The sequence below is a fragment of the Buceros rhinoceros genome, unplaced genomic scaffold, assembly GCF_000710305.1.
Source record: "Buceros rhinoceros silvestris isolate BGI_N320 unplaced genomic scaffold, ASM71030v1 scaffold40972, whole genome shotgun sequence".
Classification (NCBI taxonomy): domain Eukaryota; kingdom Metazoa; phylum Chordata; class Aves; order Bucerotiformes; family Bucerotidae; genus Buceros; species Buceros rhinoceros.
The window spans coordinates 48,231-62,413 of record NW_010401438.1 but is presented as its reverse complement, the minus strand read 5'-3'; the positions used below and the strand labels follow the sequence as shown (position 1 = coordinate 62,413).

Here is a 14,183-nt window from a genome sequence, read left to right as displayed (position 1 = left end):
CGTGTTAATTATTTCCTTGTCTGTTCCTCCTCCTCGCTTTCACTTGACACTGTCCCTGCCTTTGGAGGATGAGATAAGCGGAGAACTCTGTGCCCGCAAGAGACGTGGAGCAGAATATGCCTGCACGAAGAGGACCAGAGCAAGAATTGAACCTCTCTGGGGAGGGCAGGTGTGGGAGAGCTCCTTGACTGCGGGTCGCTTTCTGGAGAGCCATCGGTGGGGCTTTGTCACTGTAGGGAGGGGAGTGGGAAGCAGGTTTACCTCCTCCTTTTTGGAGTCACCATGCTGCAGCAGATTTTGCGTGACATGTATATTGACCCTGAGCTCCTGGCAGAGCTGAATGAAGAGCAAAAACAGATCTTGTTCTACAAAATGAGGGAAGAGCAGCTGAGGCGCTGGAAGGAGAGGGAAGAAAAAGCTCGGATGGAGGAGACCGTGCTGAGGAGGACAGCGAGGCACAGACAGAGTAAGACTGGGGAGCTCCTCCTGTGCTTGGGAGCTGGGGCTGGTGGGCATGCAGCTGGTGTGGGTGCAGCACGTGCCCGGAATAGAGAGGTGACAGGGAAGGGTGCCCGCTGTCCCCAGGGGCTAAGGGGCAGTCTGGGCAGCAGGGGCACCATCTTTTTTCCCCATGTCTCTCAAGGCTGGTTCTTTCTCCAGGGAAATCGTTCAGCGTGAGAGTGAGGGGAATGGTTTTGAGTCAGGAGTCACTGCTCCTGTTCTTGGTGGTAACAGATGTCCCATGACCTCCTCTCCTAAGGCTTTTTTCCTCACCTTTGTCCCCACCTCTGCCGCTGTTGCCTGTGCTGTTGGAGCTTCCTGACTTGGCGTTAGATGCTTCCCAGTGGCTGGAGCAGGAGATAAATTAATGAATTGGATAGCCTGCAGCATAGCTCTTTAAATCTATTAAAAGTTGAATATTCAAAATGTCTAATAATTTTGGGTACACGATTCTGAGAAGGGGCTCTGACAGCTGTGGGACTGCAGGCAGTGTTCAACGCGTTGCTTGTCAGAACACACCCATGGTAGAAAGCTTTGTGTGGAGAACCTCAGGTCGGAGATTATTAGAGTCAATTGTTAGACTTTCTCGAATGTTTGGAGCCTCTGAACCGTGCAAAGTGCCTGTTAGGTAGTTAACAATTCAAAGCCTAGTATGAAAGAAACGTGTTTCAAAGCAGAACTAGTTTCCAAGACTCAGTTGAAGCAAAGGCCTTTATGAAACAACTCTAGAGTAAGTTACAGAATAAAGGGGGAGCGTTCAGAACAGCCTCATTAGCTGCAATAGGAGTTTAAAACGTCACCTGACGCGTGGCAGGGTGGACATTGGGAAACCTCATTCTGTTTATTTTCTGTTTTCCTCGCATCAGTGTTCTCACTGCAAGTGGTGCTCTCCAAAGAGGGATGGTATCAAAATATCTTCTGTCCTACAGCACAAAGCCCTTGTTTGTGTTGACTGAGTTGTAGCTGAGGAAAAATTAAAAATGTGTTTCAGCTCCACATACCAAACCGACATTAATCATTGAGAACATTGGTATTATGCTCATTCCTTGAGGAAGACAGATGCAGAAAAATCTAACTGCAAAAATATTTATGTGATGATTTGTCACAATGTTGACACCTACATTTCCATATATAAATTATACGTTAAACCTGTTCAGCTTCCTACTACAGGAGACCATTTTCTAGGTAATTAATTTTCTGATTTATAAAGAATAAGAGAAAGGAGAGCACCAGAGTAACCTATAGATGTGTTTGCTTGGACGAGAGTGTTCATAAATAGGCGTGGAGTTGAATTTCACAGTCACCCATTTCCATTTCACCTTCTTGAATTGCCAGTTTAAGGCATTGCTTAGGTTTGACTTTAGCCCACTGCTAGAAACTTCCAGCTTCCCTCATAACTGTACTTAAATACTGATCTGACTGATCATTTTGTGGAGAGAACTGCTGGAAAACGAGACTAACAAATCAGACATTTGGTCCCACTGAAAATACATTTTGATTCCCCAACCCGATGCTGGAGTTCCAAGAGTTCCAAGAGAGAACTGCCAGCTTGCAGGCATGCCGGTCACTAACTCTGCAGACCTTTGGAACTGATGGCTGCTGTGAAATTCCACAGAATGATGGGAAGTGGTCTTGTAGTGGAGATAGTTTCTTGGTAGAGAAAAAAAACCACAGTGAGAAAACTCAACCCAAAATGCTGGCTGTGAGGTGGGAATGACTGTGCTATAGTTTCGCCTGTGTGACTCAAAGGGTCAGAGAAAATGACTCTACTAGTCCTTAATCCCTTCTTACCTTAAACTATGTCTTTGTTTTTTTTCTTCCTAGTACACATTTGTTGTTGACATTTTCTGGACCTTGAGGCTGCTTAGTTTTCGGTTTCCATTGATGTATGAGCGATCTTCTGAACCTTCTCCCCCTGATGCACCACATGGAGTACAGTCATTTTATTCCTGTTTAGAATTAGTGGCTACCCGCAAATTCAGAGCTACCGCAGTTACATTCTTTAATCTTTATTCCTTTGAGGGGTCTGAGCAGTTCCACCTGCAGGGTTTTGGTTTTGACTCTCTGCTCCGTGACATGGGTTTTATGTTTGTGCTGTTTTGCTGAAGCCAAGAGTTGCTCTGGCTTTAGAGAGACCCTTGTAGCCTGAAATAGAGCAGAAAACAGAGGTGAGACCACTCTCTCTAACGTTGTGCTGAGCTTCTGCAGTTCTCTAGCTGACAGAAAGATGTGTCCACAAACAACGTATGCATCTGTATAAAATGATTTTTGACTATTTTAATTGGCATTATCTTTATAGGGCCACCTTTCAAATCCTTCTGTCTTCCTCACAGTTTGAGTAGCTACATGTGAAAACTTTGCCCCACCTCTTTGGGATGGGCTAGAACGAAAAAAATTAATGACAATGGGCACTCCTCTAGTTAAAAATGCTCCAAAAGTGCTTGCTGTGGAGCCTGCTGGGTGGGTACCATTCCCCCTCAGTTCAAGGGCTTGCCCACAGTGGTACCCAGCAGCACAGCAGAACGGGGTGGGTTCTTCAAAGCAAAGCAGTGATTGCGCATCCCGTTTTGATTTCTGGAGGGTGACTTGAGGGTGACGGGTTCTTGCGCAAGGCTCAGTGGTGTTGTCTTACAGGAACCACAAGCGCAGAGTTGGGGAGGAAAAGCGTGGCCAGATGGGCCTTGTGCTGGGGTTGAAGTCTCCGGCGGATTTAGGGAATGCTTGTCAGGGGGATCATTTTTCACTTGTTTGGAACCTAACTCGCAAAGGCCCCAAATCTGCCGTGTTTTTTGTAGACGTGCCACTGAACGCAGATTGTCCATAAATGTCCCATCCAGTACTATAAAATTTGCTTCTTAGAATGCAAAACCCAGTCCAATCCACTGAATAAGGGGTAAGTTGTTGAGTTTAGCAGGCCAAATAGCGTAATGGGCTGCGTGCAATTACTCTTATTCTTCATTTCTAAAGGAAATAATGTGAGACACTTTCAGTAAACAGTAAATTGAACCTGCTTTTCTGTTTGGATTGTTGGAGGGTGTGTGTGTCTTGAGGAAAGCTTAAAATCGAAATTTGTGTCAGAATGATGTTAAAGAAATTATTTCACTTTGGGGATGAATGAAATGTTCCCAGGTTATTCGACAGTTTTAATTTCCTCTCCTTTTTAAAAACACAGACTGATGTCTAAAAGGGAGCGTTATATAAACAGCACTTCAGAACGAAGTATTTTCCTCAGAGGCTACTGAATAAACTGTCCCCATGTTTTGGCTGTTTGTACCTTGCCTGAAACACCTAGCAGAATCTGAACATCACTTGAGTCCTCCCAAAACCGCAGCGTTTAGTGAACTTATTCAAGGTAAAAGTAGTATTTTGTAGCTGTAATTAAATCATGACTGCTGGCTCATACTGAAAGAGCTTCACGAGTGAGTTGAATTCTTGGAGGTCCGTCTCCATTCATTTGCAAATTACTCCTGGGCAGGTCCTCGAGGAAGATATTTCCGTGGTAATAAAACAGGCTGCCTTTTCTTCTTGTGCTGAAAATCACTAAGGGAAGTCTCCTCAAAATTTAAAGATCCCTTTGGGATTCGCTGTGAGATGACTGACGGGCAGCTTTGCAGTTTGCAGAGAAACATGTTTATTGGATGAAGGCAGGAGCCCCGTAGCCAGCCGTGCTGAGCTGGGAGTAAGGACAGCACCCTGCCAGGTTGGATTCTGACTCTGATGCGCTATCCAGAGCTGTCAGCATCCCCGAAATGAGATCTTGGCACCGACTGAGTGTGAGGCAGCTGAAGGACGTCCACTTGGGCGGGAGGATGATGCTGGTCTGCTGCTGCCTGTTCTGACATTTATTCATGGCAACTGCAGCTCATGATGCTCAGACAGGAGCTGTTTGTAAACACTCGTCTTCACCTGTGCTTGACAGGAGTGGTGGGGAGGAAATCAGGGAGCTCCTCACAGCACCGCTGGAGAAGAATGTCTTCATCTTTTAATGGCATTTGTGTTAGAAAATCATTAGCGCCGAGGAGCGGCTGTTTGGGACAGAGTATTTCAGCTATCACCCTCCAGGACTCCTGTTCTTGGCAGGCCCCAGCCGCCCCGTGCCCAGGTCTGCGATGTCTGGAGGTAGAGCAGCGACTCTTTCACAGGCACCCCCTTGCTGTGGGGAAGGAGCTTGCGTGCCCTTGTGAGGTTGAGAGCTGTGCTGGTGGTGGCATGTGCCTCCGGTGGGGTCTCCCAAGCCAGACAGGTCTCAACTGAAGGGTCAGACAAAGTGTGTCCATGGGCAGGATGGGCTCACTAGCCTTCGGGCAACCATCCTAGGAGAAGGACAACTCTGACTCCAAACCCGGGCAGATGGAGCTTGTTTAGCCTTGTAAGGCTCCATCTAAGAGAAGGATACTCTAACCAAACCTACGACCCGAGGACTTCTCTGTCACCGTCCAAGCTCGCTGGGCCCTGGCAGATGAACCTCAGGTGTAAAGGGTGGAGCCAGTTCCGCGCATGCTGCGCCTCACCTAAAAAATCCACTACGCAGGCTCAAAGGGTGCACTCATCGCTTGCAGTGAGCGTGGGAAAAGCCCTTCCCAGATCTTCGTTCGCGAAGCCAAGCCGTGATTTCAGCTATCACAAGTGGAAGGCTGGGGAGTACATCAGTGTGACATGTGAAGGCCAGCGAGTAGGCATGTGGTTGGGGCGGGGGGGATGAAGAGTGCGTGGGAGCACATGCAGTGACATTTCTTTCTATGTTTTTGAACTCAGAAGTGTGTTCCTCACTTATATGGATGGCCTTAGGTGAGATTTCTGTCTTCCAGAGACGTCTTCCTGGAAGCGTTCATTGTCGCTTTCTTGTTGCATAGTGTTGGATATGAGTCTACGCAGAGATGTCAGTTTGAGCGTTTCTGAGACTCCTGGCTGTACGTGGTCTGAATTCTGGACAACTCAATTCTGTCTTTCAGTAGATACAACTCAGATACAACTGAAAAAGTGAGAATGCTAGAATAATTTTTATTGGGAGACTGAGGCAACTAATGTGAAGTCATTGGAGAGGTTGTAATATAACGGTCACAACACTGTCCATTCCGTGACAGAGGACCCTGAACCTTCTGCTCTGAGCTTCCTGAAGTGGAACTTGGTTTTGTTTATTCTCCAGCAGTGGGAAGTCCCGGATGCTCCGTGATGGGTTTGTGTGAGAAACCAAGCCCTGTATATAGATTTTACTCTTTACAAGAGACAATTGGGAATCAGGAATCAGAAATTACAGTGCTGTGGTCTTGACTTTATGAAGAATAAAAGATCAGATGAATGGTTTTACAGTCTTCAGTTTGGGTCTGATGTGTACCTGCGTTTTTAGACTGTTTACAGTGGAAGAGTCGTTCCAGTGGACAGACAGAAGGCTCCCTCTGTATCATACGTGGGGTTAGAGCAGGATCTGTAAGACTGCTTGCTGAATGTTACCTCCCAGGTGAAAGTGGGCGAATAACAAAACAGTGCTGTGTACCAGCCAGGAGAATATCTGGGACGTACTAGATAAAGACCAGATAAATGAGATTTTATTTCTGTGTTCTGTGGTTTTTTTTAGTTCTTTGCTTTACACTATGCAACCCGATATGTATGTGCTGCAGCTAGAGATACCGCGTGGTGATGCACCCCGCGTACCTTTGGGTGGGAGGTGCAGGTACCTTTGGTACCTTGGGCAATTACCGGAGTTGTCTCAGAGTGACTGTTTCCTCCCTTAACGTTTGCTCCCTTGCAGTCCCTCTTCCCTTATTTGATGCTGCAGGGTATATTGCAGCATAATTATTTCCATGGTAACAGGCTGTAATTCCATAAACACAAGATTGAGTTTGTTATATGATCAGGAAGCAGCTGGAGAGCCACAAAGGCTGGTTTTTTGGTTTTTTTTTTTTTTCCAGCAATGATGAGATCCTGCAGCCCTTATTGGTATATTAATGTAAATCAGCCAAATTTCTCTACCCCTCTGCAAATCCTCCTTTCAATGAAAAGGCACAGAACACGGTGTTGAAATCGGAGGGTGTTTTAAATGGAAATGTTGGGGGGATGCTGGCGAAGCTAAGAATTTTTCCCCATTTTCTTGTTTCCGGAATTGAAGTGACTGGTTTTTTTGAATCTATTCTCAGAAGAGAAGGCTTCATGGTCCTGTGACTACGAGCAGGGTCAGACCAAAGAACTAATTATCGTATAGATCTCCAGTTTATTGTGGGATTACATTGTTTTCATTACTTCCATCATTACCACCTAATTATTCTCTCTATATTTTAATGGATTTACGGCAGTTAATGTTTGGAAAACTGCATTCTGTCCTTCGAGCAGCCTCTCAGAGTCACAAGCATTTCCTAGGTTTTCTCCGTAGAAAGTGAAATGAAGTGTGTGTATTTGTGTGAGTGTATAAAAAGGAAATAGAATGAAGTCAAATACTTGTCCTGGGTAGGCTCAAGGAGCTGAGAACAGCCTGAAGCTCCCATTCTCATTTTCAGTGCGCTTCTAACACGTGTCCTGCAGCTCAAGAAACTCAGAATGGAACCTCAGCTACCCCGTGGACTACCAAAATTCAAACTTCTACTTTAAAGAAGCTAAAAAAATAATTTGCTCTGAAGGCCGAGGGTAGAATCTCATGTAAAATACACTGTGCATAGACCAAAGCGTACCAGGTATTTAAACTCCAAAAGAACAAAAATCCCCCAACTCTACAAGCACACCAAACTGCACAAGCTGCGGTTTATCACTGAAAGACACAAGTGGAGCTGGCTGATGAGCCTCGTGTCAGCAGTGAGAGCTTGTGCCCGTTTCAAATGCAGAATAAACTGCAGGAGCCTTTTTTCTAGCGCAGAGAGAGAAGGCGAGGGAGTGTTTTCTGAAGAGACAGTCCAAGGATGTTTGTATGGCTGCAAATCTCACCAGCGAGTGAGGAAGGAGGGTCAGGTGCTGGCGTAGGGACCTGTAGCTTCCAAGCAGCAGAGCTCTGGTGGGAAGCTCGGCCTCAGAGAAACAAAGACTGTTCATGGAGATGGCAGCTGTGCTGAGAACATCTCAGAAGGCTCTGAATGCCGTTAGAAATCAGTGGTCTTCTCATTCTCCTAGTTCATGCTTCCACCTGTGGTAGACAGGCAGTCAAGGTCGCCTGGCACGCTCTGTCGTCTTGCAGTTGTTTTAGACAAGAAAACTGGTGGGCTGCTACAGTTGGTAAATCCTTGGGCTGAAGAGTAGAGGTGGAAAGGACTTGGTAAATAATTTAGTAACTTTTCCTGATAAAGCGGTATTTGTTCCTAAAACACTTACATTTCTGCTCTCCCATCCAGACTAATTTCAATGTCCACTATGTCCTGATGGTAATTTTTTGTAGCCTGCCACAGTCTCTTCGGGACAAGAAAAGTACTTTTGTGGTCAAGGCACAAGACTAGGGCTCAAGAGATGTAGTTTTTATTTCCTGACTCTTGATTGGGCTTTGTGACAGACAGCACTGGTTTCCTAAAAATATTAAGGTAAATAATTTTCTGTACTTTTAGCTCAGATCTTGCAGTTGGTTCTACAGGAATTCCCTTTTTACAGTGCCAGATTTCCTCCCTGAGCTGCTTATTTCTTTTCCTGCACGCTCGGTTCTGGGTGTTATTCTGTGCTAAGAAACGACCAAGTGTTATGGTCAGACTGAACAGTGAAGCCCATCTCCAGCTTGGTGGGAGCATAGGTTTGAAGAAAGATATGCATGGGAGTAATTTCTAGGTGTAAACCGGGAAAGGCAGTTGGATGTGAAAAGGACCTTTTCTTCTAAAGAATAAAGGCATATACGCTTGAGGTGAATTGTTTAAAATTGCACATGTGGAGGTATCTCTGGTTAATGGTGAACGGGGCCAGATTGTTTGCTCCTGCTCTTATCTTTCACCCTGAACTGTGGGTCTGTGTGCAGCAGCACACAGTAATTGGTGCGGAACCAACAACAGGCTACAATGATGTTCTCAACAGAGTTTATACATCTGCTGTCTGTAGCGTTAGGAGAGAGACGTGTTGTTTTATAGGGAAGAGAGAGAACCATTTCTCAAGACGTGTCTACAAATCAACTCTGTTTTATGGGGCTGGGTAGTAATGGATAAGTTGTGCCACTGAGAAACACATTAATCACTCTTTGGCTCAGAAAACCTGGAAAAAAGGAAAGGTAAAATTTGTCTGCTTACCTGAGAAGGGTTTTTTTATATATACTCTTTCCATCTGGTGAACTCATGAATGAGCAGTAGTGAAGTTGTCTGGGAACAGTAGAAGTGTTTGGTGTCTCCCAGTTATGATACTAATAAATGTTTTAAGGTAGTAAGTAAAGGGAATGAGCAGGATATCTGTGTTCCTCCCAGGACACAGGCCATGGGCCACGTGTGGAACAAAAGCTGCCCATGGTTATGTGGGATCAGTCAGTACTCCTGGGACATCATCCCATGCTTCTTGAGGTACTTTGCCATGACACACGGTAGGTGAAAACCTTGCAGGCATGTGCGGCTCTGGCTGGTCAGTGCTTGGCAGAGGGTGTTCAAGTGCTGCATCCAAAAAAATGTGACATAAATGTGGTGCTGACAGGAACACAGACATGTACAGAATAGGAACCACAATGAAACACATTCACATTTATAACCTGCGACATAATCCGATAGACCATGAAAGAGCAAATGCTTTTGCGAGTTATTGCGGGAAAACATTATTAGCTTAAGTTCTGCCACCCCCCTGAAGTCAGCGCCATTAGGGCCAGCACTGGGAACTCATACAAATCACATTTTCAGATTTGATCTGGAATATTAACTTCCGTTGAGAGATTTGATGTGTTGGTTGCCTTCGGTTCGTATTGTCAGCACTTGGGAGCGTGGGTTGGCACTGGCACTGCCTGCTGTCAGCAGCCCTGCTTTGTTCCCTCCTGCCACTCTCTCCCTTCAGTCTGGGATGTCAAAACCACATTAGTGATTGGGGAACCAAATCTGGCTGAAGGGGTGCTGTCCTGTCACAGAACAGCAGGCAGCTGAAGGTCGCCATGCCACGAGAAGAGTGTAGAAGGAGCAGAAGCAAGGACTGGCCGTTGCAACAGGAGCGGGTTTCTTTTAACTCTTACGGGAACAGCGGAGAAAAACCGCCCAGGAGAACGGCAGACTGTCCGTTTCCTCGTGTTTGTAAATGACACAAGAGGCCTGTCAGAAGCTGCGTGGAGATGCACAAGTCAGCTCGGTGTTTGGGTAAGAGGGTGAAAGCTAGGGGGCCACGATGTGCAGGGAGCAAGACAACCTGCCGAGCCTTTATGGCGTTCTTTAAAATATTTGTTGGCCGTCGTGGCAGTGGTCTTTGTGGAGGAATCTCCTTTTTTGAAGATTTGCCAGAAATACAGAAGAGGATGCTACGAGGTGTTTCTACCAGTTCCTCACTGTGAACCTCCAAAGCGTGTAGAAGTAGATGTGAGTTACATCTACAAAAGCAGGAGGAGATGATCCACCACGTGAAGTCAGGTGGCGTACATGGTGGTTGGAGTCCGGTGGGATCTCCTCCTGTACCCTTTGCCGTCAGCAGGACTCCTGTAGTTGGTTTACTGAACGCAGTCTGTTGTGTAAAGAGCACTCAAGGCTTTTTTTGTGTTTTAAAAATCACTCTGTCCACACAGTAACCGTAGATTTTCACTTGGTGCCTTCCATGAAAACCGAACCAGCTACTGAATCCCTTTCAGTTGTCTCCTGGACTAGAAGCACCTCCGAGCAGACTTGGAGATGACTTCTCCTCACTGCAGGGATTTTTCGCAGGGGTTCCGATGAAGTCTCTGTATGCTTGAGACTCGACATCCTCTGTGTGCTGAAGTCACATAATGCCGCTGGTTATTGCTGTCCCTCCATCTCTTGTTCCGTTCTCTTTGTTCATCCCTCACTGAGTGAAACAAGGAAATTTGCATGTAATAATTAAAAAGGGATCGTAATACCTATATTCTGAGAAATGCATGTCAGGATAATTCCTGATTTTTGTGGGACACTGGGTCTTTAAGAATTGTGTGGTCTGGAGTGTACAAAACCTTTTGGTTTTTCCCCAGCATGGTAAGTCAGTCAAATTTGAAAATTTCATCCAACCTCTTAGAGAAGTTCTATTCTGAAATGTAAATGCAAGCTTGATGTTCCTGAATATCAGATTTGCCATCCCTTCATTGGTACTGCCCTAAGAATTTGAGCCAGAGTTTTCATTTTTGGTTCGTTCTCGGTGGCTGTTGCAGGTACCGGCAAACACGTGCAGTGGCTGCGTGGGAAGGATGGTGAGGTCTGGGTCTGGGTGATGGGAGAGGCCCCCGGCGACAAGCCCTACGACCAGATCTCGGAGGAGCTGATGGCTGAACGAGCCAGGCAGCAGGCGCAGAAGGAGGCGGAAGAACTCTGGTGAGGATTAGTTTAAGAGTCTGAGTGCAGGGGTTGAAGGGCTGAAGGGGTTGTGTGGACGTTTGCTTTCACTTAGTGTGGTGATTTTTCAGCATGTGATTTTTATTCAATACTGAAAAATAAAAACCTCCAAACATGGTTATTTTTTTTTTGGTGTGGGGGGGGTAGTTTTGCTAAACCGTGGCCCATTCTGTGCATAAATAAAAATGAAGCAATCTGGTTTTGAGATGATTAAATTGGAAACGTTTGTTGTATCACACATCTGTGCCCACAATGGAGATTTGGTACATAAAATCCTTCCTGAAATGCATCCATTATTTGCATAGTGCCGTATAAATTCTTATCCCGGCAGTTCAGAATGTGATTACACCGAGTGCAGTGCTGGTGTTTCCAGCAGAGCCTCTTCCAGCTTCGGGAGAGGTTCAGGAGTGGTTTGATGGGGAAATGGGCCCCCTGCCCTTGCTGGCCCTTGTCACTGAGGAGTGACGGCTTCAATACCAGAATGTCCCCTGTTAGTCCTTTGCATACGAGACCCCTCGTGCTTGTAGTGATTGCATATTTAAGCAGGAATTAAAAGCTTCAACCTGCACCCCATGTTCCTTTCATGGTGTCAGTGCTAACAAACCATCTAGGGTATAAATTTGGCAGATGTGTGCCTTCATATTTGAGAGACAATAAATTGTCAATCATGCTTTGCGAGACTGACAGAAAAATCTATTTTGTTTAGCCAGGGAAGCATAAATATAGGGTATGACTCAAAGATACCCAAGAAGTGCTGCTCTAATTTAGAAGGTATTGTTTTAATTAGTCATTCATCAAAAATTGAAGATGTCCTCTCCGCTTTCTGACTGCTTCCCTCCAATCTGATCTGTGTGATTTAACAATCTCTTGTTAAATACACTTCAATTCTTTCCTTGTGTACTCCAGTGAACTCTCACGCTCATTATTTGTTGCAACCAGTGAGCAAGTATTGATCCTCAGTTTTAAAATATAATCAGTGTCTTAAATTATTGTTATTTTTGAATCCTTTTCTGCAGGAGACAAAAGGAGGCTGAAATTACAAAGAAGTTCCGGGATGCCATGGCTCAAGAGAAAGCCAGAATAGTGGCGGAAAAATGGAAAATAGAAATAGAAGATCGGAAAGCTGCCAAATTGGAGGAGGAAAAAATTCAGGAGGAACTGAAGGTTTGCATAGAGTTATTCACCTCCCACATGACCAGAACCGTTCACTCAGCTCTGCAGAGCGAGTTGTACCGGGGGAGAATGTACAGACGTGAAGTGTCTCAGTATTAGTTTGTTTGCTTGAATGCCTTTTGTGTATTTTGGATGAGTTGTTCACATATTTAACTTGAAAATTCTGACACTACTTTCTTTAAGATAATGAGGGGCGGATCCTTCTCCTGCTCACCGTGTTCGAAAAGTCCCGTTGGCTCTGTTGGGGGAAGTTTGTTGGCCTGGTTTTTATTGGCTCCACCATGAATTGTCCTAGAGCTCTGTTACAGTATTTTAATGTTTGTTTGAAGTAATATTTTTTTTTCACATTCTCTTGATGAAAACAGCGATTTGACAAAGTCAGCAAGTTCTCTGTCATTCCGTAACCGGTGGGTCTGGGATTTGGGGGGTTATGTAGCACAAAGGGTGGCTCCTGTAGCCTCCTCTGAGCAAAGTTGCTGATTTACCTTTGCGCGATTAATTTGAATTCATAGGAGAGAATGGGGTCTTTGAAATTCGATGTCAATGAGCGATGGAACTATACCTTTCAAGTCCTTTATTAATGCATGAATAATGAGCGGAGCAGCTAATTAAACACTCTTTTGCTTGCTGGAAAGCAGAGCTCTCCTGAACAAAGACTGAGTGGCTGTTCTCTTCTCTTGCTGTGGCTGACTTACAGGGTACTTGGTGGGCTCCTTGTCCACAAGCTTCCTGGTGTTATTCTGTTCCAAAGGGACTTTTTCCACAAGCAGAGTGAGGAACTTGGAAGACTTTTAGTGTCTGGCAGTCGTGATGTTCTGTAAAGGGAAACCAGCCTTTCAGTTGTTGATGCAATTTTAAATGAATGGCATCAATTCTGTTTATGAAAAGCTGAAAATCTCTTCATTTTCACATGGATGGAAAGGTAATGCCACAGAGATCTGTGTCACAGGATGTGAGCAGGCATCCTCCTTCCAACCGCGCGCCTGTAGGAGCAAGAATTGTGCTGCTCTAAGTGGGATGAGAATTTGCTTTGGTTTCTGCTTTGAATTTCAAATGCTAACCTTTGGCCAGGATTTCTCTAGCCCTGCTCATAACGTTGCCAACATCTTTATTTTAACAAAGAAACAGAAGCCCTTTTCTCCCCTGTGGTTTCCTTTAAAAGAAGCATTTGAAAAAATTAAATAACCTGACCAAAATTGTTAAGTCAAGACCCAGCAGAAACAAACTCTTTGGCTTCAAAAATGAGTTTGGAAACAACAAGCTGCAGAAAGGCAGCTCGTCTACGACGTGGTCTTGGAAGAGCAGACCTTGTACGTAGTGCTGTAGGGCTACTCACAGATAGCGAGGGCATCTTGAAGAGGAGCAGTTCTCACAGGCTGATCCGGGGCTGTTGTTGACTTCTTCATCCACTGGCTTATTTCAGCTCACTGGGCTTTCCTTTTCCTTGCCGTTTTACTCTGGTAACTACTTCTGTGTGCTGGAAGAAGCACATGAAATATTTACAGGCTGAATGAGTGGAAAGGTACCTAGACAGCAAAACAGGAAAGCTGTGTTTCTGGCACCTACCTCCAGCTGCAAAATGTGGCCAGAACTAGAGTGAACTTGGGAAAAAGACGGATTAATGAATCTGCTCATGTATGACTGCTGTCAATGGAATCATGAAGAAACACACTTTTCATGAATGATGCAGGGGGCAGAATGAGAGGCAGAGCAGTCAGCAAGCCCATTTTAACAGTTTAAAATGTTTAATGCAGTGGTGATCATCCTGTGGTGATGGTGACCAGGCTGTGTCTAAAGCAGTCTCCAAAATGGGGGGCAAAAAGTTCGGTCTTTGCTAATGCTTCATCCTCTTGAAGCATTTCGACTTGGGAGATTGAAACTCTGTCCTTTTTGCTGATGTGTTTAATTTCTAACCATACTGTGTCACAAACACACCTTTTTAAAACACTTCTATTCCTCTTGACCTATCCTGGGACTTGCAGGCTGTCTGCACTAGATAAATGATATCTCGCACATCCAAGTGAATGATGAGCCCTGCTTCCTCTCCCAGCACTATTAGAAAAGTATTGCTTTCCTCGGTGTTTCTTAAGCAGGAAT

The 14,183-nt window shown here is 45.2% G+C and overlaps 1 protein-coding gene across 1 annotated transcript in view; it reads left to right on the top strand.

Moving 5' to 3' along the window:
- Positions 1 to 282: 282 nt before the first annotated feature.
- The window catches only part of SH2D4B (SH2 domain containing 4B), a 40,920-nt gene continuing 27,019 nt past the window's right edge, over positions 283 to 14,183 (top strand). Inside the window, exons 1-3 of the mRNA XM_010132260.1 lie at positions 283 to 466; positions 10,733 to 10,892; positions 11,930 to 12,077. Of these exons, the coding sequence (XP_010130562.1) occupies positions 283 to 466; positions 10,733 to 10,892; positions 11,930 to 12,077 (492 nt within the window). The remainder of the gene's footprint in view (positions 467 to 10,732; positions 10,893 to 11,929; positions 12,078 to 14,183) is intronic.